Raw genomic sequence first — 21,547 nt, forward strand, 5'->3', positions numbered from 1 at the left:
AAAAAAAAAAGAAAAACAAATCCTAAGACTAAGACTGAGGAAACAGGAGATTTTTGCAGAATAAACGCTACACTTCGGATTTCCCTGGGGATACAGCGAGGCGGTGGTTTTTCTCCAGCAGTCAGGACGGCCGGGCAATGACACGCAATGACACAACCGCTCGCTCTGCCTCCCGAAGATCCTCCGTCCCCCCGCACAGCTCCGTCCCTCCCGCAGGACGCCGCTCCAGGCACCGCCGGCAGCCCCGCGGACCCCGAGCATCCGTGAGGTCCGGGTCACGCCGCGCCTCCCCTCCGGCAGATTACGGCCTCCCCCCGGGCTCGCAGCATGACCCCGGGCCGCGGCTTTGCGGAGCTGTCACAAACGACCCGTGACGCCGTCGGCCTGCAGGAGGGGGGCGGCCGCAGCCTGGCCCCGCTGCGGGCCGGGGAGCCCCGCGGGGCGGCCGGCGGGCCATGGCGGTGCCGGCGGCGGTGCTGCTGCTGCTGCTGCTGCTCGCTCTGCTCGTGCCCCTGGCGGGGCTGGTGCTGGGCACCGTGCTGCTCGGACTGCCCAGCTACGACATCCCGGCCGGGGTGAACCAGCCTGCCAAGCTGCGCCTGGTGCTGGCCGTCCTGCTGGGCACGGCGGCCCTGGTGAGTGGGGCGGGTCGGTGGGTCGCGAGCCGGGAGGACGCGGGGATCGGGGCCGTCGGGGCGACGCTCGGGGCTGCGGAGGACGGGGAAGGCCGGCATCCGTTTGGGCAAACGGATGTCGCGATGCGGGGCGGCACGCCGGGCTCGCAGGCAGGTTGGCGAAGGGCGGCGACGATGCGAGTAGCGGAGCTGAGCCGGCGATTCGTTGCTAAGTGCGCCGGGCTGGGGGCGAAGTCACCTTGCCCAAGGAACGGCCCTGCAACTTGCTCCTGCCACCGCTGACATTTATGGGACCAAATCCGGTTAGGGCTGCTTTACTTAATCCCTGGACTCACTTTTACAGCGTTGCATAAACGGCATTAGAGCTCTGCTCAACTCTTCCTCTCGCACTTTACAGCTCCTTTGAGTTGTTTAAAAATCTCCTCCGCGCCTTTCGCCACAGCGTTCCCTTTGCTGACTGTGCACATCCCGCCCTCCTGCAGCTGCTTACACCACATCCATCCCCTCGCAGCGGGCCCTCCTGAGTCCTCCCACAGTGTGGCAAGGGGACGGATAAAGAAACGCCCTCATGAAGCATTTTTAAAGCGGGCATCTTGCTCAGCACGATGCACCACACTGTGTTTGAACCCCTCCGTGTTGTTCCCACCTTCCCCTCATCCACTCCTCGCAGCAGGTTTATATTCCAGCCCAGCGCATTGCAGGAGCATTGGGAAGGGATGCATGCTTCTGTTCATTGCTGTTGTGCAAATAAAACCAATAAAACTTGCACGATGCCTCTCAGCATTAAGCACTTACGAATCCACCAAGCTTTATTCAAGAGTATTGGTTTGTGCAATGAAGAGCTTTGTAAGAGTTCATGAGCATGTTTCTGTGTATTTAATTTAATTGCTCTGATTAAGTGTAAATAGACCAGAATGAGCACTGAGGTGTGCTGGGCAAGACTGATGATTAAAATACATACTCCAGGATTGCCAATTTGGATAGCCTTTATAAAATGTGTAATGTGACATGAGTTCAACGGTGGATTTAAGTAAAGGAAGTAGGATTTTTACTCACTGTAGGAAGTGAGAGCTTGGGAAATCTGTTTTTCCTGAATGAAAGAGCTTTATTTTTATCAGACAACTGATAAACTCTCCAACTGCCGTCTGTGAAGCCTGGACTTCCACATCTGATTCTTTAGAATACGATCTGGAAGATTCCAGATGATTTAAGGTAGAACTTCCCTCCTTGGTAGGCCGAATCCAGGTATGGATATGATTGCTTTTTGACTTTATCCTGAGATCTCACACTTTCTTGGAAGTGAGCATTCTTATCAAGAAAACCAATCTAATACTTGAAGGGAGAGTATAAGCAGGAAGGGTAACAGCTGTTTACGAGGGTGGATGGTGATGGGACAAGGGGGAATGGTCTTAAACTGAGACAGGGGAGGTTTAGGTTGGATGTTAGGAGGAAGTTTTTCACCCAGAGGGTGGTGAGGCAGTGGCACAGGCTGCCCAAGGAGGCTGTGGATGCCCCATCCCTGCAGGCATTCAAGGCCAGGCTGGATGTGGCTCTGGGCAGCCTGGGCTGCTGGTTGGTGACCTGCACACAGCAGGGGGTTGGAACTGGATGAGCGTTGTGCTCCTTTTCAAGCCAGGCCATTCTGTGATTCTATGATTCTATGAGTTGCCAAGTTGCATTTCCTCATTGTTTTCCATGTGTTTGTGAAGGCAAAAAAATGACTAAACAACCAATGAGAATGAACTCAAACTGTAGAATACAAGAAGCCATTTAGAGACAGTTTAGGAGATGCTTTCATAGCCATTATCTTCTTCTCTCAGTGGTCTTCATGGTAGTTATTCTAACTTCTTATACTGTAATCATTACCTTTTTTTATAGAACACCAACGGGTGATGTGGGGCTTTTTATATGTTGGCTAAACCAAGACTTTTAAAAAGGCCTCAATTCTTAACTTTGAACAGGGAAGGATTTTGGAGAAGACAGGACTTTGCAGCCAAATCACTTTTGGCCGATACGTGCGACAAGGATGGAGGCAGAGGGTGGACCCGAAGCTGTTTATCCAGGATCTGCAGTTTAACAAAGTACCTGTGAGGGTGTACCAGCCAAAAGCCACATCTCATGGGCGAAGGAGAGGCATCCTCTTCTTCCATGGAGGAGGATGGGTGTTTGGAAGTCTCGGTAAGACATTTGCTGGAGGAATTGTAGTAACTTAAATATAACATTTTCATGTTTTCATTGCACTGAAAGAAGAGGAACTTTCAGCATGGGATTTTGGAGAAAGCATGAAGTCAAATAAACACCTTCCTAGAAATGAACACCCCTTCCATGTCTCAAAGACAAAGCACTCATGAAAGCCTTTCTTTTCCAGATACCTATGAAAAAGTGTGCCGCTACTTATCCAGAGAAAGTGAATCCGTAGTTGTATCCGTTCAGTAAGTCAACCCGACCCAGTCCTACTGCTCAGAGATTACTGCTGCTGGGGTGCCACACAGAGCTGCACTGTTTCTCGAGATGTTATTTTTTACAGAGAAATTTCTAAAGAATTCAGCATAGGAAAAGAGACAAATAATGACAGCTGTGATTTCCCAGCGCGTAGCTGTTAACGCACTGATACACCAGGAAGGAGATACAAGGCACACAAAGGAAATCTAATTTAAAACTTAGGTAGAACAAATCTTCTTTGTGCTGAACATGTGAACATGTAACAAGATGCTCCAAATGTTTGTAATTTACACAAGAAAGAGAATAATCATGCTGTGTTACTCCCATTTTACACATAGGAAATAGAGGCAAAAAATCATTAAATTATCTTGTCATGAATACGTAGCACAATGAAGAAATTAATTAAAAAAAGTTCATTGTTTCTTAACAATTCTTGTAGTTGAACACACAAGTTACGTGTTATCTGCAACCACTAGCTGGGAAATGCCTGCTCAGGAGGTAATGAATTGGCTTGAAGGTAGTGTAGGATAAAACTCCCTGATTAACACTAATGATATTTCCTTTTCCTGTACTTGTCTGTTATGCATTAGGTATCGTTTAGCTCCTGAGCACAAATACCCTGCTGCATATGAAGATTGTCTTAATGCCACCGTACACTTCATGCGGAGTACAGAGCACTATGGGGTGGATCCTGCCCAGATCAGTGTCTGTGGGGACAGTGCTGGGGGCAATCTAGCGGCTGCTGTTAGCCAGACCCTGGCAGGCAGAGCAGACCTCCCCAGGCTGCGTGCTCAGATCCTGATCTACCCAGGCCTTCAGGCGCTGGACTTCAATTTGCCATCCTATCATCAGAATCGGGGAGTTCCTCTCTTATTCCGGGAACGCGCTGCTTTCTTTGCTTTGCAGTACTTAAACGGGGATGCATCGCATATGCAGGAGGTCCTGAAGGGCTCTCACATCCCTCCAGATATGAGGCAGAAGTACAGGAAGTGGGTGAGTCCCGATAACATCCCTGAAGAGTTTAAAGTCAGAGGAGTGAAGCCACTTAACCCCACTGATTTTATGGCTGAGGTTTATGAGACGGTGAAGCGGTTCTGTGAGCCCAACCTGTGCCCCCTGCTAGCTGAAGATGCTGTTGTTCACCAGCTGCCCGAGTCCTTCATCTTGACTTGTGAATATGATGTGCTGAGGGATGATGGCTTGCTGTACAAGAAGAGGTTGGAGGACAACGGAGTCCAAGTGACCTGGTGCCACCTCGAGGATGGGTTCCATGGAATCATAAGCCTGTATGATTATGGTGGGTTGTCATTTCCATCTGGGAAAAGGGGATTGGACAGCGTTGTTAACTTCCTTAAGGGCTTATAGTAAAACATCTTAGATTCCACGAGTCTGTTCATGCCTCAATCTAGAAAATATCTTTTTAGGATATTTAATATCAGGTGATGGGTAGTCATTCAAAGGCAGCCATTAACGATGACAAACATGGCTCATATGAACCTCATTCCAGCTCTTAGTTGGAAAATGGAATATGCAAATATTATACATATGCTGCAAGCCCTTATCTTTAGCTATGTCAATAAATATGAACGTTATTTTGAATGGATTTCCTGGTTTGTCCCACTTGCTTACAATAAAATCCGTCTTTCCACCTGTGAAGACAGGCTGTCACACAGGTATGTGTGTTGTGTTGGTGTAAATGAGTAAAAGACATCGCAGAGTTTGGATGCGTTTGTGCTGTGACTGTGAACTCTGCATGAGGAAAAAAGATGGTAGCTAACCTGAGTGGGTGAGGAGCCACTGGTTTGCTCAGCAATAACTGTGATGCAGCTTAGAACGTGGTTACTGGAATGGCAGTCACCGTGGGGACAGCAAACAAAAATGGCCTCAAGGCAAAGCAGTACCACAGACAGCCCACTTCCCAGCATGACAGAAGAAGAAATGGAGCTCTTCTCTGCCCTGCTTTTAGCACCAAGCCACATTACTGGAGTGACAGTCATTGAGCAGCCAGGGAAGATAGCGCTGGTGAGACAAAGAAATACGACTGGACCAAAAAAAGATGGAGAGGAGTGGTGGAACGTTCAGCCAAAGTATTCGGCTAAAGTTCTCATTGGAAACTGGCTGGAAGAGAGAAAAAGGGTAAGGTTGGGAAGGAAGTGTGAGAGCAGGACAGAGGGGGTCAGAAGCCACGCTCTGCAGGCTGTACAGCACTGCAGTGTGAGCAGCTCAGGACAGCAACAAAGGGGAGAAGGATAATTATCTTACTCGTAGATTCATACATTTTATAATCTGCCGTTCTTCTCTACGTGCCAGGACAAAAGCAATGCCCAGGCGTGCAGAATACGATATGACATTTGCCATGTACCAGATATAAAACTTGCCAATTAAAAGCACCGTGGCATCTTTGATGGCAGCCTCTTCAGAATGCTGTGCAATTTACCACGTACAGCACGCACAACCACATAACATTCAAATATACGACTTCACACAGCCCAGAACGATAGAAGTTTCGTTAACACCTCGATAAGTTGGTACTTACTGCTTGTATCTTTGGATCCTTCCTAGTCTGGATGTCAGCACTTTTGCTAGCAGAGCTACTCTACAAATTACACGTCCTACTTAAGACCTGAGCAAATTTTATCATTAAGCATTTAATTCTTGTTAAAACATTCTAGTTAGGTTCCATAATTGGAGCTATTAGGGCAAATGCTCCTGACTCCAATAAAATAACTTTTTTTGTTGTTGTTCTGACAGTTATGAAATCTGATGTGATCACAGCACATTATGCAGAAATAAAGAAATCCATGATGTATTTCTTTAGGTTAGGAATGAGGTTGAAATAAACTGGAAAGTAATGAGAACTCTTTGTGGTAATGGTGACAGAGCACTGGAACAGATACCCAGAGAGTATTAAGAAAAAGCCCTTTGTAACCAAAGCGAGCAGATGGGGAACAGTTTTCCCGAGAAGATGTTCAATTTTTCTGCATTTCTTCAACTGACCTGGAGCAAAATGCTTTTCAGATGTTAGCTCACACAGCAGGGGATGGTATTTAACACCAAACCATGAGCAATTTTTCAATGGCTATTACAGTATCTTGCATTAACACCAAGGAATCAGAATAGAATTTTACAATGGCCGTAGCATAGATTTCCTTTCAAATAAGTGCTTTTTAATGCACAGATGATAAAAAGTAGCAGAAGAACAGAAGTTCTGTAATCATCAGGTTGCCTTTGCTATCTCCTGAGTGCTCTGCATCTCTCCAGTTTATAAAACCCTGTGGGAAATTTGGCTGCAGCGTGTACAGCACAGACTTCACTCACTTCCCAGATCACAAGCCAGAGCGAACACTAAGAACAACCATGATGAAGAAATACGAGGTAAGTAAAAGAGTTTCCTACGTGGGGTTCTGTGTGCTATTGTACCAAACAGCAATGACTTATAACCAACTTAAGTCACATTTCATATCCTTAAACAAATGCATGTGCAAAAGAATGCACTCAGCTCTGGTTTAGTGGGCAGTGTTGGTGGTAGGCGGATGGTTTGGATTAGATGACCTCTGAGGTCTTTTCCGGCCTTAACGAGTCCATCATTCTGGGCTGCTTTGCAGGATCCAGAGCTCCCTGGCATTACTGGATGGAAGCAGGGTGGACAAATCACACCTCATGCTATGCAGATGTAGTTGCTTAATTTAACTGAAAATTTACCATAGTTGAAAGGCGAATGTCCTTATTCTTGGGAATTAAGTTGCAAGTAAAGGTAGTGTAGGTATCACGGCATTTTATGTTATCGCTGGTAGCGCAGTGTGACTCAAAAGCATGCTAAGCCTGTGGATGCTGTGCATGTTGCAAATGGTTCAACATGCATCTCATTTCAGGGCCTGCCAGCGCAGCACTTCTTCACACACCACGAGGAGCCGAGGAGCCGGCATTTAGTGTCAGAGTATGAGGATAACTACAACAGACATGGTTATGTTCCCTTCCTGCCTCCCCTCCGCAGCTGGAACGGACGCAAGTTTGCATGGGTTCCTCAGAAATCAGAATTCCCCATTCTCGGTAGTTTTTGGTATTATGAATTTAAAAAAAAAAAAAAAAAAGATGGGACATAGTGGAGTGGTCAACATACCAACTTAGAGCCCCTCCTGTTATAAAAATCATTTTAAAAGTGGATTTTGCAGTGTGCCTCTGCTACAAAGTAAGGCTGTGGGAGCTGAGCTTGGTCAGCTTGGAGGTGAGAAGGATCTGAGAGGAGCCTTCCAGTGCTTCAGGGATTTATAAGCAGGAAGGGGAGTGACTTTTTACGTGGTGTAATGGTGGTAGGACAAGGGGAATGGCTTTAAACTAAAGCAGGGGAATCAGCAGAGGAGAGTTGGGTGGTCTCTAGGGTCCCTTCCAACATAAGCTGTTTTATGCTTCTGAGATCACTATGTCTCTGAATGTAAAAGTTACGTAAATCTCTGCTAACTTCTTTAATACCGATCACAGAGACAATGGAGAATCAGGATTCCTTATATTGGTATCATGACTGTTTTCCTAGCAGTACTTTAAGTACTAACAGTGATTCCCCCCGCACAGATGGACACACACCTGGGAACAACCAGACTGCTGTTTTGTCCTTAATCCGTTGTCAAAATAATAGAACACTCCTGATGCCCACTGCAGATTAAAAACACCAGGGCCAAGATTTTAATTCCACCATTTATAACACGTCATCGCTTCTTGTCTCAGAACCACCCACCAACTACGGACTTCTCGAGCACCTGAAGAGAAAATGGCACAGGAAAGAAGCTGGAGTGATGAGCAGCACCTACACCATTTCCTATGAAAAGCCACCAACGTCAGCTTTTGCTCCGTGCCAGTTCAGACGTGCAGCTAAACCTCACGGCCTCTCCTCCAGGAGGGGCCAGCTTCCCCGTGTTAGCAGAATCCTGGACTATGAAGGGGGTCAGAGATACCTGCAAGCCCTCAGCCAACTAGTGAGAGACAGAAAGGCAAGAGCTGCCTCCATGTAAACAGCTTAGTGTGATCTTAAGCACTACTTAATACAGCTTGTTGCTGATGGACGTAAGAGTGTTCTGTTCCATGTGGAAGGAATGGGAATTAGGTTATATGGTTGGAGGGCTGGCTGCTAGTTAGAACACGTTGTTGGATTACATTCTAAGCTGCAGATGGCTGGGAATATTCCTTTAACAGGAGATATTAATACTCTACGTATGTGTCAGCATCTAGTCAGTGGGTAGCTGCATTAAAGAACACAAAGTGAGGCAGCACCTAATAGCATATAAATCCCTTAGCTGTATTTACTTCAGTTATTTCATTTTCATGCAGCTTGCTACACATTTCTTTAAAGAAAGAGGAGAAAAGAAGCTTGTATTATTCCATTATATGTCTGAAACGTCCAAGAGCAAATTAAGCACACGGAATGGTTGAATACCTAAGGACAAGGTGAAGCAAGGTTTGCACCGACGCAGTCAGCAAGCAGTCCTCAGCTGCCCTTGGCTTTGCATACTGAATGGCAATTAATGGTAGGTAAGCTGCAAAGTAAACTACATTAGCTGGCCTTATATCACCGAGCACTGAACCCAGAAGATACAGCAGCTGTGGCCTTTGCATTGCTGTATGGGGCACCCTGGTACTTAGTGCTGACAGAAGTCCCTGTTCTTACTGCACTTATGTGGAAGTTTTGCATTTAAATCATGTTCATGATCTGCAGGAGATCAAGATTCAGCTGCTGCTGGTCTGAGCTTCAACAATAAATCTGCAACAACTTAAAGGCTTTGATGAAACATATCTGTAATTAATTCCATGCATGTTTATGGTTTCCTTCATCTATTTTGCTGAAGGTTAGCAATATTATAATCACTTTTAGGCACAAGATAAAGCATATTCGTTTCTCATGGCCTGGACAAGCCTCTGGCCATGAGTTCTAGCTCTGCATAGAGCTGCACTTTTAGTCACCACGATTTAGTTTTGTTTTTTCAAGGTTGAACTGATTCTGAACTGAAGGACGCTGATGATTCAGGCACAAATACACGGAGCAACAGTGGCACCTATTGGCAAAGTGATTCTCCACCAACCTTTGGGAGACGTTTGCCAGCTGGATGCAGACCTCAGCTGCCTGCATCAGAAAGCAGCACCATTACTGAGTTCTTTTAGAGAAGCAAGAGCCCTGGTAATTACATACAGCAGTATGTAGGGCGGGGTCTCTTTGGCTTCCAAGCCTTAGGAAATTGAAAATAGGTGAAAAGAAATCAGTGAACCACAGCCAGCTCTTAGCACTGTGCTAGGAAAAACATATTCCCTTGAAAAAACATCTTGAAAAGAATTGATAAAGAATGGGATGGAAATTGGAAGATAGAATAATTCTAGTATCTGTAAGGAAGTCCACTCAGATTCCTTTTATGTTCAGTAGGGCCACAAAGAGTATATTTTTTGTTTGTCATCCATGTACTAAAATCTGAATGAAAATACAAACCAGGTATCTTAATAAAAACACAAAGCCCATACACTATATGGAATGCAGGTCAGACAAGTATACACAGATATTCTTCATTTCACACAATCCTACCAGTTTGTTTAAAAATATGCTCATCAACCCTTCAGAAGTATTAAATATTCATAGTAAATCAAACATTTATGATTGTTATCTATCTTAGTGCTTCTAAAACCAAAGCTGATCTGTGAGAAGCAACGAGCTGCTGGAGATACAGGGAATTACTGAGATGCACAAGTGCTGCCCATGAAATGTGTATAAAGCACTCATTCCAAACCTGCAAGCTGACTGGGCAGGGCTCCCCAGGCACAGCTCTCATCCCTCCAACCACCAAGCCATTTACAAGTAAAACACTGTGACACCCAGAGGAACCAGGCATAGCACACTAGGCAGCTAAATGGATGAAATGCATTTTGATAGAGAGCCTCTTAACTACAAGAAGGCACAACTCTACAAGACGTGTCAGTTTTGATTAACAACACCTGGCAGAAAAAGGTTGGCTTTGAACTGTTGAAGTTATTAACTGTTTTCACTTCAGCAATGCTAAATACACAGCAAAGATAACTAGCTTTCTGGTGATGCGAGCCTCCAAACCTGCTGAACTGAAGCTAAAAGAGGACAGATTTAGATTGGATAGAAGGAAGAAGTTTTTTGCAGTGAGGGCAGTGAGGCACTGCACAGGCTGCCCAGAGGCTCTGATGGAGCTGTGGGTGTCCCTGCTCAGTGCAGGTTGGACCTGATGGCCTTTAGGGTCCCTCCCAACTCCAACCATTCTGTGGTTCTATGATTCTTCATCTTCATAGCAGATGCTTTGCTCCAACATTCTACAAATCAAGATTTCAGACAGAATAGATGATAATAAGACTTAATTGGTCTTAATAGTGGAGCTATTGCAGAAAGCACGTTTCTTAAACATGTAGAATAGATAACATTTATTCTAGGACACTCAGTTGTTGTAATCCACAATTCATTACTGTATGACAAACACTTTGGGAGTCCTGGAATCATTGCAAAATGCAAAGGATTACCCAATGATCAAGACAATAGAAAGTTACCCAATCAGGCATTACTATGAAACATCACTGTGCCAAACGTTTTCTTCAAATGCAAATTATTTTGCAGATGTGTCACATTCATCCAGGCTTTTCTTGAAAAAACCAACACCACCTTGTTTTAGTGTCAGGGCTTCTTTAGTTACACTCACTTGTGGCTGGAAAGCATGAATGCAGTGGTCTCTTCAATTCTGTACAACAACTGGATGCTTTGGAACAACTCCCTGTTCTAAAAACATCCTAGACAGCCCTGCTTGCATGAAATCAGCCTCGTCTGTGAACTTTTGTGACATTACAGAGACAAGGTGGTAGCTGGAATTGACGCGTGTCTCTCAAGTGAACAGATTTCTTGCCTGGAAGGAGAGCAGTGTCAGGCTGGATGAGCTGCAGAGACAAGAAGCTCGATTCTTTGGACTGAGCAGCTCAGCCAGTGCTGGGACTCAAACAAGGAGCAGTGATGCTGGTTGGCAAGTTGTGCAGGAACTGGGACTGTGGATGCCAGCTGGGAAGGGAGAGTGGTTACAGAGCAGAGAAACAGGCTGTTGACAAGAGGTTTGCTGGGCAGGAGGCCTCTTTCAGAATGTTATAAATATTCACTGGAAGGTGCTTATAAAGTCAGTTTTCAGGTAAAACAGCTTCACTGGGCTGAATTTAAGCCCTAGCTAATGAGGATACAATGCCTGCCAAGTGCTGTCCTCCAGAGCTGCACACGCCATGGCACTGGTCAAGCAAGTATTGCTCCTGGGAATGGGGTTCAGAGTGACCCAGCTCTGTAAGGACAGAATAAAGCTTTCTTTGATGGCAGCCACACATTTCTGTCAAAGCTTGCCTATGTATTTGAACGTGTACTTTTTGCACTGGTGACAAAAACACTGACTTGCCATTAGTAGCTAGCAATTCCTTTTTCAGAACCATGGTTTCATGCTGTTTGCTGAACTGACATGGACCGATCAGATCTTAGAAGACACCACCTTCAGCCCGTGCCACTGACATGCTTTATTCCTGTAGGTTTCAGCAGATGTCAGCTGTAGTACATTAATGATGGTAATCCTCCTGCCATATTGGAGGGCACCAGTTCAGGAAAAATCCATTTCCTAGCTTTTAAAAACAATTTGGTCCTTCTTTTCTAAACAGCATGGTTTCCCTCATAGAAATTCTGTCCTGTCACTGAGTTGATGAAGAGTCCATAAACTCCCCAGAATGTGACACAACCTTTTTGAAGACTCTTCCTTAATCCAAACTCCATTTCTAAGGAGCCTCCTGTCTTTGAGAACAGCTACACTGAGTGCTGCAGCATGCCACGAACCTGGGCTGTGCTACGTGCTGCCTGCAGTGAAGACATCCCTTTTGTTCTTCCTGTTTGGTGTTTTCTTATGATTGAAAATCTGTTCCAGTTCAAAAGGCTGTTTGCATGAGAGCTTCTCATAAAGGCAATTATCCCATCAGTGTGAGGTATTGAAGAACTGCAGTAACCACAAAATAACTGCTGAGCTTGTGGGTGAAGAGAATTCCGTGCTGGAAATAATTTTGCAGTGGCAGTGATGGGGGGCATTCACTTTGGATACTGAAGGACCCGACTTCTATTCAACAGTGGCCCATAAGTAAATGGTTATATAAGTAAAATATTCCTTGTTTTGGGGCGATAACGTTTGCTAAGGAGGAAAAAATCTCCAGGCACAGTGGTTTTTAAGAGAAGCTGTTTATCATCACATGCTTTTCTTCTTTGAGTTGCAATGGCCCCTGAGGACACCAGCTTCCTTATGTCAGACTCACACAATGCAGAGACAGCCCCTGGCCCTGAGAGCTCCCTGATGGCACTGGCTCATTGTAGGACTGGCTGCATAAACACATACTTACCTGATCCAGTGCTGTAAATATGTAATTGAGGCTGCTGCCTCACGGCATATTTTATGTCTAATTTAAGGAACTGTATATTTGGATAAGGGAGTCCGGATGTCTGTCAGGTAAATGTTACGAGCTGTAAATTTTCACAGCAGATTTAACACTAAATTTAGTCAGCTCTATATTTAAAGAGCACATTGACCTGATGGCAGCCCTTGTCCTTGACAATCGTTGGCTTGAGAGATAGATAAGGATCCCTGGGAGAATGCTGCTGGTCTCCCTTATGCTTCACACAGCTCCCTCCTGCGGTGGCAGCCCCAGCATCCTCCAGATCAGTGCCTCAGCAGAGTGGGGGCTCAGCCTCATCCTCCCCACTTCTCCTCAAGGTAGGGGACACTCATGCCAAGCAGAAAAGTGCGTATGGAGAATGGGCTTGGAGCATTGCCTAAGCTTCCTCTGCACACCAGCCTAGCAGCCAACACAGAAAAAATCTCAATTATTACTTTTAGAAAACAAAAATAAAGCAACTTGGAATACCGACATCGATACAGAAGCTCTGGCTTTCCATGTGCTAGCTGCTGATGCTGACCAGAGTCAGCTTTCAAATTCAAACTCTGCTCCTGTTGCATATAAATACTGAGAGCAAATCGATCCCACCTCTGAAGTGCTCCAGGTTGAAATACAGCAGCCCCACTGGTGAAAATAAAGTCGGTGAGAGCTCAACCAGCTTAGGGCAGACCAAGAGTCCATTCACTGCACGTAAGGGCTGTAGACATGCAGGGAGGCAGTAGGTGGCAGAACATGCTCTGTTTTCCTACTCCCCAGAGCCCACACCGTGGTGCCTTGGGTTCATCTAACACTTCCATGAGGGGAGCTCAGGCCATCTGTGGATAACAGGGCTCACTGCAGTTTGTGAAAGTCTGAGTGCCAACCAAAGGACTGCTGGCACTCCCAGATTCCCTTTTCAGTCTCAGGGAAATGAGTGCCCACTCTCTAAGCAAGTAAATTTCCATGTGTTCCTAGAAATGGTGCCGCTTTTCTGTTTGGAGGATGCAGTTTTTCCAAACATTCTGCAATCCCTGGAGATAAAGGATGCCGTTGTTACTCCTCATTTCTATTACAGTAGACACAAAGTCAAAGCAGAGCAGAAGGTAAACTGGGCTCAGGCCTCTATGAACAACACAGAAAGCAGAGCCTGCACAGGGAGCTGTGAGATGTACACAGCAAGTAGACATGGCAACAAGACATCTCTCTCTTTCTTAGAATCACAGCACCGTGGAATGGTTTGAGTTGGAAGGGACCTTTAAAGGCCATCTAGTCCAATCCCCTGCAATGAACAGGACACCCCTCCATGAACAGAGTAACTGGAAGACAAAAAAGCTGACACAAACCAGCCTAAAACGACCTGTGGTGTTACAGCAGGAACAGTTTGCACTGTCACACAAATTCATGTGATTTACAGCAGCCACTTTTACCTTTCACACCCAGGACACAAAACCTGAAGGCAGCGTTACCTCCAGAAGTGCAGCTCCCTGGTTTTTGGAGGAATGGGGCCCTTTCTCAGTGGTTCTGTTACAAGGTGACCGCTGTAGGAGAGCTGGGAAGCAGCACGAGCACTTCCATCCTCGTTCCCTTATTTGCACCACTTGACTAAACTTTCTGTCCGACAGAACATTAACGTCTACCAAACTGTTGTGCCTAATGGCTCAGACAGCATTGTCAGCCCCTGTTTACGTGATCAGCGTCAGGCAGAGCTGTTGCTCTGTACCTGTTCCTGATTAATGAGCCTTTTCTCCAGCAGGTCATTTCACAGGGACAGCCTTATTTTCTGTTTGCAGGGGATGTTTGCACGGCCACTTCAGTCAGCGGCGCAGAAATCTCATCATCAGCAAACTGCTACAGGCAAAAAATTATGTTCCAATTAATACTAAATGAGAAACGTGCTATTTTTTCTTCTTCTTCTCTTTTTCAGAGCTGCTAATGAGGAAAATCAAAATAGCATCGTCCAGTGAACTGGTGACAGCTCTAAGGTGTTAAAAGTTTAAATCTTCACACAGACAAAGCACTCTCAAGCCCCCAAACACCAACCCTGTGAATGGGAAAATGTCAGAAATGCCTCTGAGGTTTGAGATGGCCTTTAAATATGTGAGCAGTGGCACCAACCCCCCCCAGGCAATGGGCCAGCTTATTGACAAGCTAGAAAAAATTTCAAGTTGTTTTTTCTTTTTTAAAGTGAATATTGCTCTGGCTGATGGTGCTCTAATTTTATTCAGATTTGTTAGAACAAAAAAGTGCATTTCGCATAAGACAGGAAGAAATAGCAGCTTCTGAATAGCTTCTGTTGTAGATATTGCCACTGAGGAATCAAAATGGTAGAATTCTGCCAGCCAAAATAGTATTTTTCCTTCCTCAAAACTTACTGAAATGCAGCCATCTTCCAGATGTTTTCAAGGCCTCTTTTAAGGAGACCCACTATGGTCAATTATTTTCTTCCCTTTAGAACTGTGCAACAGTGATCATTTCCTCTTCAACATTTCTCATGGAATTCCTATGTCAGGACTAACAAAAATTGCCCATGTTAAATAAACACTGACATGCAGATTTACCATAATATCAGCCACTGTGTAAGTTGAAACATCTGAGCATACATTCACTGTGAAACAAGCACTGATCACTGTGGGTCCATAAACTCTGCTGGAAATGGCATCATAACATGCATATCACAGCAGGACCCAGACTATACTGCCAGGAGGAAATTAGGAATTCTACAGTGCGAGATGCATCACATGCAGTGGAGTCCAAAGTAAACTGAAAACAGTGGAAAGGCTCCCAATGCTCTGTGCATATGGTCAGGCTGTTAACAGTCCATTCTTAGAAGTGCAAGCATTGGGATTACAAATAATTCTGTTTCTAGGTTGGGCTGACTCACAAGAAATCCCCCCTTTCTTGTAGCCCCTGGCACTTCAGCGTTCTGGAGATTCCTCCCCCCATCCATCTCTACCTTGCCCCCTCATTTCTTTATCAATTAGACCACCCCGTGTCTGATTAGCCAGTCAGCCTCAACACTGAGAATTCTCATTATCAGATTATGGTGGCAGACAGCTGATAGCACCACCATGCTTTTAAATTGGTTGCAGAGGAAGAGGCACATGAATGCTGAATACCCCCTGCACCCTCCTCTTCTAATGTTGGGACTTACCAACATGAGTCATTTTAGCAGGAGATCCTGACTCCAGTCCATCCGTGTTTAATTACCCACATAAACATGCAGTAGCATTCATGAGTGGGTCTACAATAAGGCACCAATGTGAGTTCAGTACAAGGAAGGCAGCAAAATTTTAAGGTAGCAAACTTGGGTACTTGTAGTTCAGCTACAGGGTACAGAGCTCAGCTTCATGTGGTGGGTTTAGCAGCTCATGGCACATTTTGCAGCTGTGATCAGACAATTTCTCTGCATCTCAGGAAGCCAAAATTACAGTCACAATAGTGGTATATGTTTGCTCACCACAAAGAGGAATAGCATCATCCTCACAGCTTTTATACGGCTGTATAGGTTAGATACTAGGAGGAAGTTTTTCCCCCAGAGGGTGGTGAGGCACTGGCACAGGCTGCCCAAGGAGGCTGTGGATGCCCCATCCCTGCAGGCATTCGAGTCCAGGCTGGATGTGGCTCTGGGCAGCCTGGGCTGCTGGTTGGTGACCTGCACACAGCAGGGGTTGGAACTGGATGAGCACCTTTTGCAACCCAGGCCATTCTATGATTCTATGATTCTGTTCTTTCAAAGCATTTCAGCTTTTAGGTGCAATTCTGGCCCTGCTGAGGTCAGAGGTCAAAGTCTCATTTATCCAAATAGCTGTTAGGCCTGCAAAATGATCCCCTGGTCATCATGCCTTCCCCTTTCACAGAGTTCACTGCCACTACAATACCCCAATAACCACATCCATTCACTTGCACCAAAGCTATTGCCATCACAAATCTGACTCCAGAGAAAATTGCCTTCAGGCCTTACAGCAAAGTGCAAGCTATGTTTGAAGAGGTTATTTAAACACTTGGCCTCTCCATGGCACAGCATGCCACCCAGGAAACAAATTCCAAGAACACGTGCTTTGATAAAATAACCTCTACAAAGAAACAGCTGTTGATGCTGCACATCCAACCTCAGACATTTGGTCTCTCAGCCTGAACCTGTGACAGGCTGTGGCCACCTACGTTTGGAAGCCATATTCCATCATCAGCTAAATATACTCGTATTGCAAAGGGGCAGAATACAAAAACAACCCTGCAAGTCTCTGCTGGATAAACTAAGGGATCAATTCCCTAATTAGGCCAGGAAAAGTAATCAAAGGAGACTGGAATAGCCACATTCCACTTCTCAGACAAACAAGATTATTCTGGCAACGTATCCCCTAACAAACATCATGTGAATGCTTTTCTCAACCAAGATAACAGAGATAAGTAGGAAAGAGAATCATTCTCTTATATATACTGATATATCTGATATATTGACATGTTTTGTTTTAGCTTTTGCATGCACTAAGAAGTAGAAATAATCAACATTTTGGAGCTTCTGGAGGGGAAATGCACTCCTTAGCTGCTCTAAAAATCATATGAACCTCCAGGGGACATTCAGGTTGGGTATCAGAAAGAATTTGTTCTCAGAAGCGTGGTAAGGTATTGGCAATGGCTGCCCAGGGAGGTGGTGGAGTCACCATTCCTGGAGGTGATTAAGGAAAGAGCAGATGTAGTTCTGAGGGACGAGGTTCAGTGGGCACTGAGCCTTGAAACTATTGGTGGTAGGTGGATGGTTGGACTGGATGGTCTTCGAGGTCTTTTCCTACCTTGATGATTCCATGATTCTATAAACTCCAGAGATTTCTACCCAAACTTTAGGAACTTTTCTATTTTGTAGCCATACTTATAGAGATGAGGTGTATTTCAGTCATCATTTAAGAGTTCCTCAATTAGAGGCAGTGCAGGATAACGGAGAGACAGACTTCGATTTGCCGCATCCAATTCTACCTCCCAGGACCAATATTCCCCTCAGCAAAGGCAGACACAGCCAATGCAATCACTGCTCCACTGAATGAAATGCAGAGAAGCTGTTAAAGCTCCTAACTCTAGAGCACAAATTTATTACAAGGTTGCTTAAAACAAAACTTTCCCTCAATATCACAGACGTATAAGAGGTTTAAATCAGGGACAGGATTTATTTGGTATCCTAATCAGATTCATACGCATGCTGAGCTCTTTGCTGCATCACTGGCTGGAATATAGCATCAAAAAGTGCTCTGGAGCAGTGCTATGGTGTAGTAGAGACCAACATTTCACTATTTAGGGGGCAGATGTGCTTGAAGTGAAATTTAACAAGAATGCTAAGGCTTCCCAGTACTTGTGCTGCTGTGAAACAGACGATACACAAACTCTAATTGTGGCAAGTGATCAGAGAACTGCTTATGAATACAGTAATCACAACTTGGTGGTGTTGCAATTGGTAAAAGCAAGAAACCCAATGGGATTTATTTGGGCTGTCATAACTGAAAAACATTAAAAGCAAAGTCTAGAAAAAAAATAATAGTTGTGTTTATTTATTAGGTAATGGAATGAAGACCTGTGTCATCATGAAATGACCACTGATGTGGTCATCACCAGTGATGGTCACGGGTGTGATAAAACCCTGCTCTAAAGATGAGCCATTAATGCTTGCTCTTTTTCATCCGACTGCATTATTCCACACCTAATTTTAAATGAAAGGTGCTTGGGGCAGTGAGAATTGTAACACATTCCCTGTTGTAACACAGCCCTGGATGCTGCAATAAGTCAGCAGGTGTGTTTGTTTGATGACCTTTTAGTTGGAAAACATATTTCTTTTACTGATCAGTAATGTGCTGTGTCAACCCACACCTTGCCTATTTCTCCTCCCACTTAAGCTTTTGCCCTGTTTCTTCACCTGAATCTTGTTCTCCTTTTCACCTGGGCACTCTATGGATGCAGGACACCCTGAACTAGATGGGTTGGAAGTGGATGATTTATGAGGCCCTTTCCAACCCAAGACATCCTACGATCTTTGAAACAGGGAGGCAGTTCTGAGGATACAGAACAGTGATCTCCTGAAGCAAGCAATGTCAGATGGGAAGGACAGCTGGAGGCTGATGAGTCCTATTAAAGCAGCCTAAGAATTTTTGCTGATATTTTCCCCTTTCATTTTAGAGAAGCGTAATGCTGGGCTGGATATACTCAGCTAAACGTTCTATGAATTGGGAATCTCCCAAGCTTTTTTTATTTAAAGAGCTCTTGATATTATTTTCCAGTAAGTCAGCATTACTGCAGTAAACACAGAGCTGTTCATAACCTTGCTGCCTGTGATCCCTTCTGAAAGTCACTCTGCAATCAAATGTACTGGGATTTCATAATAGTAATTTGCCACACTGTCAGAAATAGGCTTATCGTGCTGCTGTCATTGGTATCATGTGAACATCACTCAGTGTGCTGTGCCCTTCAAACGAAAGCCAGTGCTCTGAGCCAGTCAGAGAGAGAGGAAGGGGGGGGTAAGTAAGAGAGCATTAACCCTTAAAAATCAGGGACAGCCCCATGCCAAGGAAACCACTGTATATGGTACAGATGCACCTGTTTACATGGCAGTTAATATTTACTGGTAAGAAGGTTGTGTTTCTTTCCAGCCCACCTGAAATCCCTCCAAAATCTGTTCCTGTTGTCTCTCATTCTGTAGAGTGGGACACCTGCTAATTTCCAGCATCACCTGAAAGACATCACTCCCAAAGCTCACTGCTGTTAGCTGACACTGACCAGCTGTTCAGCCAAAAAATCATATATATACTGAGAAAAATCACGGAATCACAGAATAGTTGGCTTGGAGGAGATCTTAAAGCCCACTCAGTTCCAACCCCTGCTGTGGGCTGGGTGCCCCCACCAGCTGAGGCCGCCCAGGGCACGTTTGTGGCCTTGAATGCCTCCAGAGATGGAGCACCCACAGCTCTCTGAGCAACCTGTTCAGTGACTCACAAAGCATTAGCTTGGTCAGTTCTGTAAATTCTATCAACAAGCATAACAGCACAACCTACAGGCTTGATACTGCAGGATTGCTTGTGCCATGGATGAATGCATGTGCCTGAAATGGTTATGTCTTGGTGGATAAAGCTTTAATCTTCATTTCTGTTATGTTATTTCTGAAGAGCACGGGAAGGAAAAGAAAGAAGAGAGAAATCCCCAAAGACAACATAGGGAATGGTCATAATGTGTCAGGTTACATTTTGTTTTTACCCTTTTTTTTTCCGGAAGAACTTAAGTTACACTAAAGATCTGATCTCCAGGTAAAGAGCTAAAGCTAAATGTAAGATTTAGCATTTTCAAACCTTCTGAAGTTATTTGGATAGCTCCAGACTTCAATGTTTTCCAAACTGCAGGTGCTCAGCACTTTCTTATCCCCAGGCTTCTCAAGGTATCTCAACCTGCACACTCAGAATCATCAGCTACTTTATAAGTTGTTTGCTAAAGGAGTTTCTTTGCTTAAGAATTCATTTCAGAAATTGTCAGAGACACAGCTATAAGTTCTGGGAGGGACTTTCCTGTGAATGAATCAGCAATGTAACATAATCAAAGTAATGTATTTCTAATGTCACAGCGTGGCCACTCAGTCTGGATGTCTTTTCCAGTAACACTTCTTGTTCAATTTAGACCATCCCAGCTAGCTGGTTGTCCTGCATCTGGAAAGTCTCATTTTCTAAGTGACTCTTAAAAGAAATAATAATAATAGAGGTTCTGTGAGCTAACGATTGCATCGACTGCAATGGCTGTAAGGACATTAGGGCAAGTGTTCCTTATGACCTTGGTATTTATCTACAGATTCAAGAAATTGCCACAGGAAGCTTCAGGCTGTGCTGTTGTCCATTCTCTTGCAAAGAATGCTCGTGTTGTTTGAGGTTCTCACAAAATTATATACGCAGGCATTTCTTGCCGTGGAGCTGTACTTCAGGCACTGCACCTCTACTGATGGGGAAAAGAGCAGCAATTACAGTAATTTGGTGTGGGTGTTGTGCCTGCAAAGCACACAGCGTCAAATGTGCTTAAAAATATTAGGTAAGATCAGAGCACTGCAGCATGTAATGGGCAATTTGGTCAAATATAGTACTTTGTTGGTTTCTATTCCTGCTTGCTTTTAGATGTAAGCAATTATATTTTACCATAAATAAACTCCTGAATGACTCAGTGACATAATTAGTAAAATTAAGTGTTTTTATAATTGTTTTTGAAACTTTTAGAGGGCAAAGAAGTAGAAGAAGAGCATCCAGGATGATCACCTGGTCATATTCCATGAACAATCAGCCTGAAATGTAATGCCAGGTCCTTCAAGAGAAATTATTCAGAACGAGCTCCCCACAAAGGTGTCCCATTACCTCCCACCTCTCCCCCAGAAGGGCTGTTCTGTTCATAGCAGCCTACCGTGCTCTTACAGAAATGCCTTCAGCTAGGTTGTCCATTTCCTTCTGATCCTGGGGTTAAATTAACCCAAAAGACCGCCTGCCAGGACAGAGGTCTGAGGTTGAGTCAACACGGCGTTAGAAATGCATTAACAAGTTGCTCCACATGTATAATTAATAGAGATGTAGGAGCTCTAAGGTGTCAGAAAGTTGGGACTCCAGCCCAGCACATCTCTCCTCACGCTTCCCAATACTTCCTTTCCTCTTTGATGTCACTTCTAGAACGATATCATTCACCATATGTTATTCTCAGAAAGACTGATCTTCTAAAAGCAATAATACAGAAATAAAACCATCTTGCCTCTCGGTGCAGCATTAACACAGTGAGCACAAAGTCTTTTAACAGAGTTTGATTAAAAATTAAGCCTCAGAACAGCTGCACCAGGCAGGTAAGTGGTATCGTAGCCATTTTACAGATGGTTAAACACAGAATAGAAAGGTTAACTGCCTTGTCCAAGGCTGCTCACTAAGCTAGCTGCACTGTTGGGAGTGAGAACCCAGACCTGAATAAGTATTGGATTTCCTGATTTGCTAGCTGATGTACAAACGAGAAGTGGTGTTTTCAGTTCCACTAAAAATAATTTTCTTTTAATG

At 44.7% G+C, this 21,547-nt stretch overlaps 2 protein-coding genes across 2 annotated transcripts; both read left to right on the plus strand.

The window, feature by feature from the left end:
• Nucleotides 1–455: 455 nt before the first annotated feature.
• LOC122167065 (arylacetamide deacetylase-like 4) lies at nt 456–4,658 on the plus strand. Its single transcript, XM_042831298.1, has 4 exons — nt 456–635; nt 2,597–2,813; nt 3,004–3,067; nt 3,668–4,658. Exons 1-4 carry the CDS (start codon nt 456–458, stop codon nt 4,440–4,442), a joined length of 1,236 nt encoding a protein of 411 aa, XP_042687232.1. The 3' UTR covers nt 4,443–4,658.
• A 297-nt stretch (nt 4,659–4,955) lies between these two features.
• On the plus strand, nt 4,956–8,083 carry CUNH1orf158 (chromosome unknown C1orf158 homolog). The gene is made up of 4 exons (XM_042831306.1): nt 4,956–5,213; nt 6,339–6,452; nt 6,950–7,127; nt 7,800–8,083. The coding sequence occupies exons 1-4, from the start codon at nt 4,956–4,958 to the stop codon at nt 8,081–8,083; spliced, it is 834 nt and encodes a 277-aa protein (XP_042687240.1).
• The last annotated feature ends 13,464 nt before the right edge of the window (nt 8,084–21,547 follow it).

The sequence above is a fragment of the Centrocercus urophasianus genome, unplaced genomic scaffold (genome assembly GCF_019232065.1).
Source record: "Centrocercus urophasianus isolate 14NV4802_14NV808 unplaced genomic scaffold, USGS_Curo_1.0 seq_36, whole genome shotgun sequence".
Classification (NCBI taxonomy): Eukaryota; Metazoa; Chordata; class Aves; order Galliformes; family Phasianidae; genus Centrocercus; species Centrocercus urophasianus.

Bases quoted from the DNA above. Each gene is read 5' to 3' on its own strand.
- LOC122167065 (XM_042831298.1), top strand. From the start codon at position 456: ATGGCGGTGCCGGCGGCGGTGCTGCTGCTGCTGCTGCTGCTCGCTCTG. The intron at 636-2,596 runs GTGAGTGGGGCG...AACTTTGAACAG, and splicing joins TGCTGGGCACGGCGGCCCTG to GGAAGGATTTTGGAGAAGAC. The intron at 3,068-3,667 runs GTAAGTCAACCC...GTTATGCATTAG, and splicing joins TCCGTAGTTGTATCCGTTCA to GTATCGTTTAGCTCCTGAGC.
- CUNH1orf158 (XM_042831306.1), top strand. From the start codon at position 4,956: ATGGCCTCAAGGCAAAGCAGTACCACAGACAGCCCACTTCCCAGCATG. The intron at 6,453-6,949 runs GTAAGTAAAAGA...ATCTCATTTCAG, and splicing joins CCATGATGAAGAAATACGAG to GGCCTGCCAGCGCAGCACTT. The intron at 7,128-7,799 runs GTAGTTTTTGGT...TTCTTGTCTCAG, and splicing joins ATCAGAATTCCCCATTCTCG to AACCACCCACCAACTACGGA.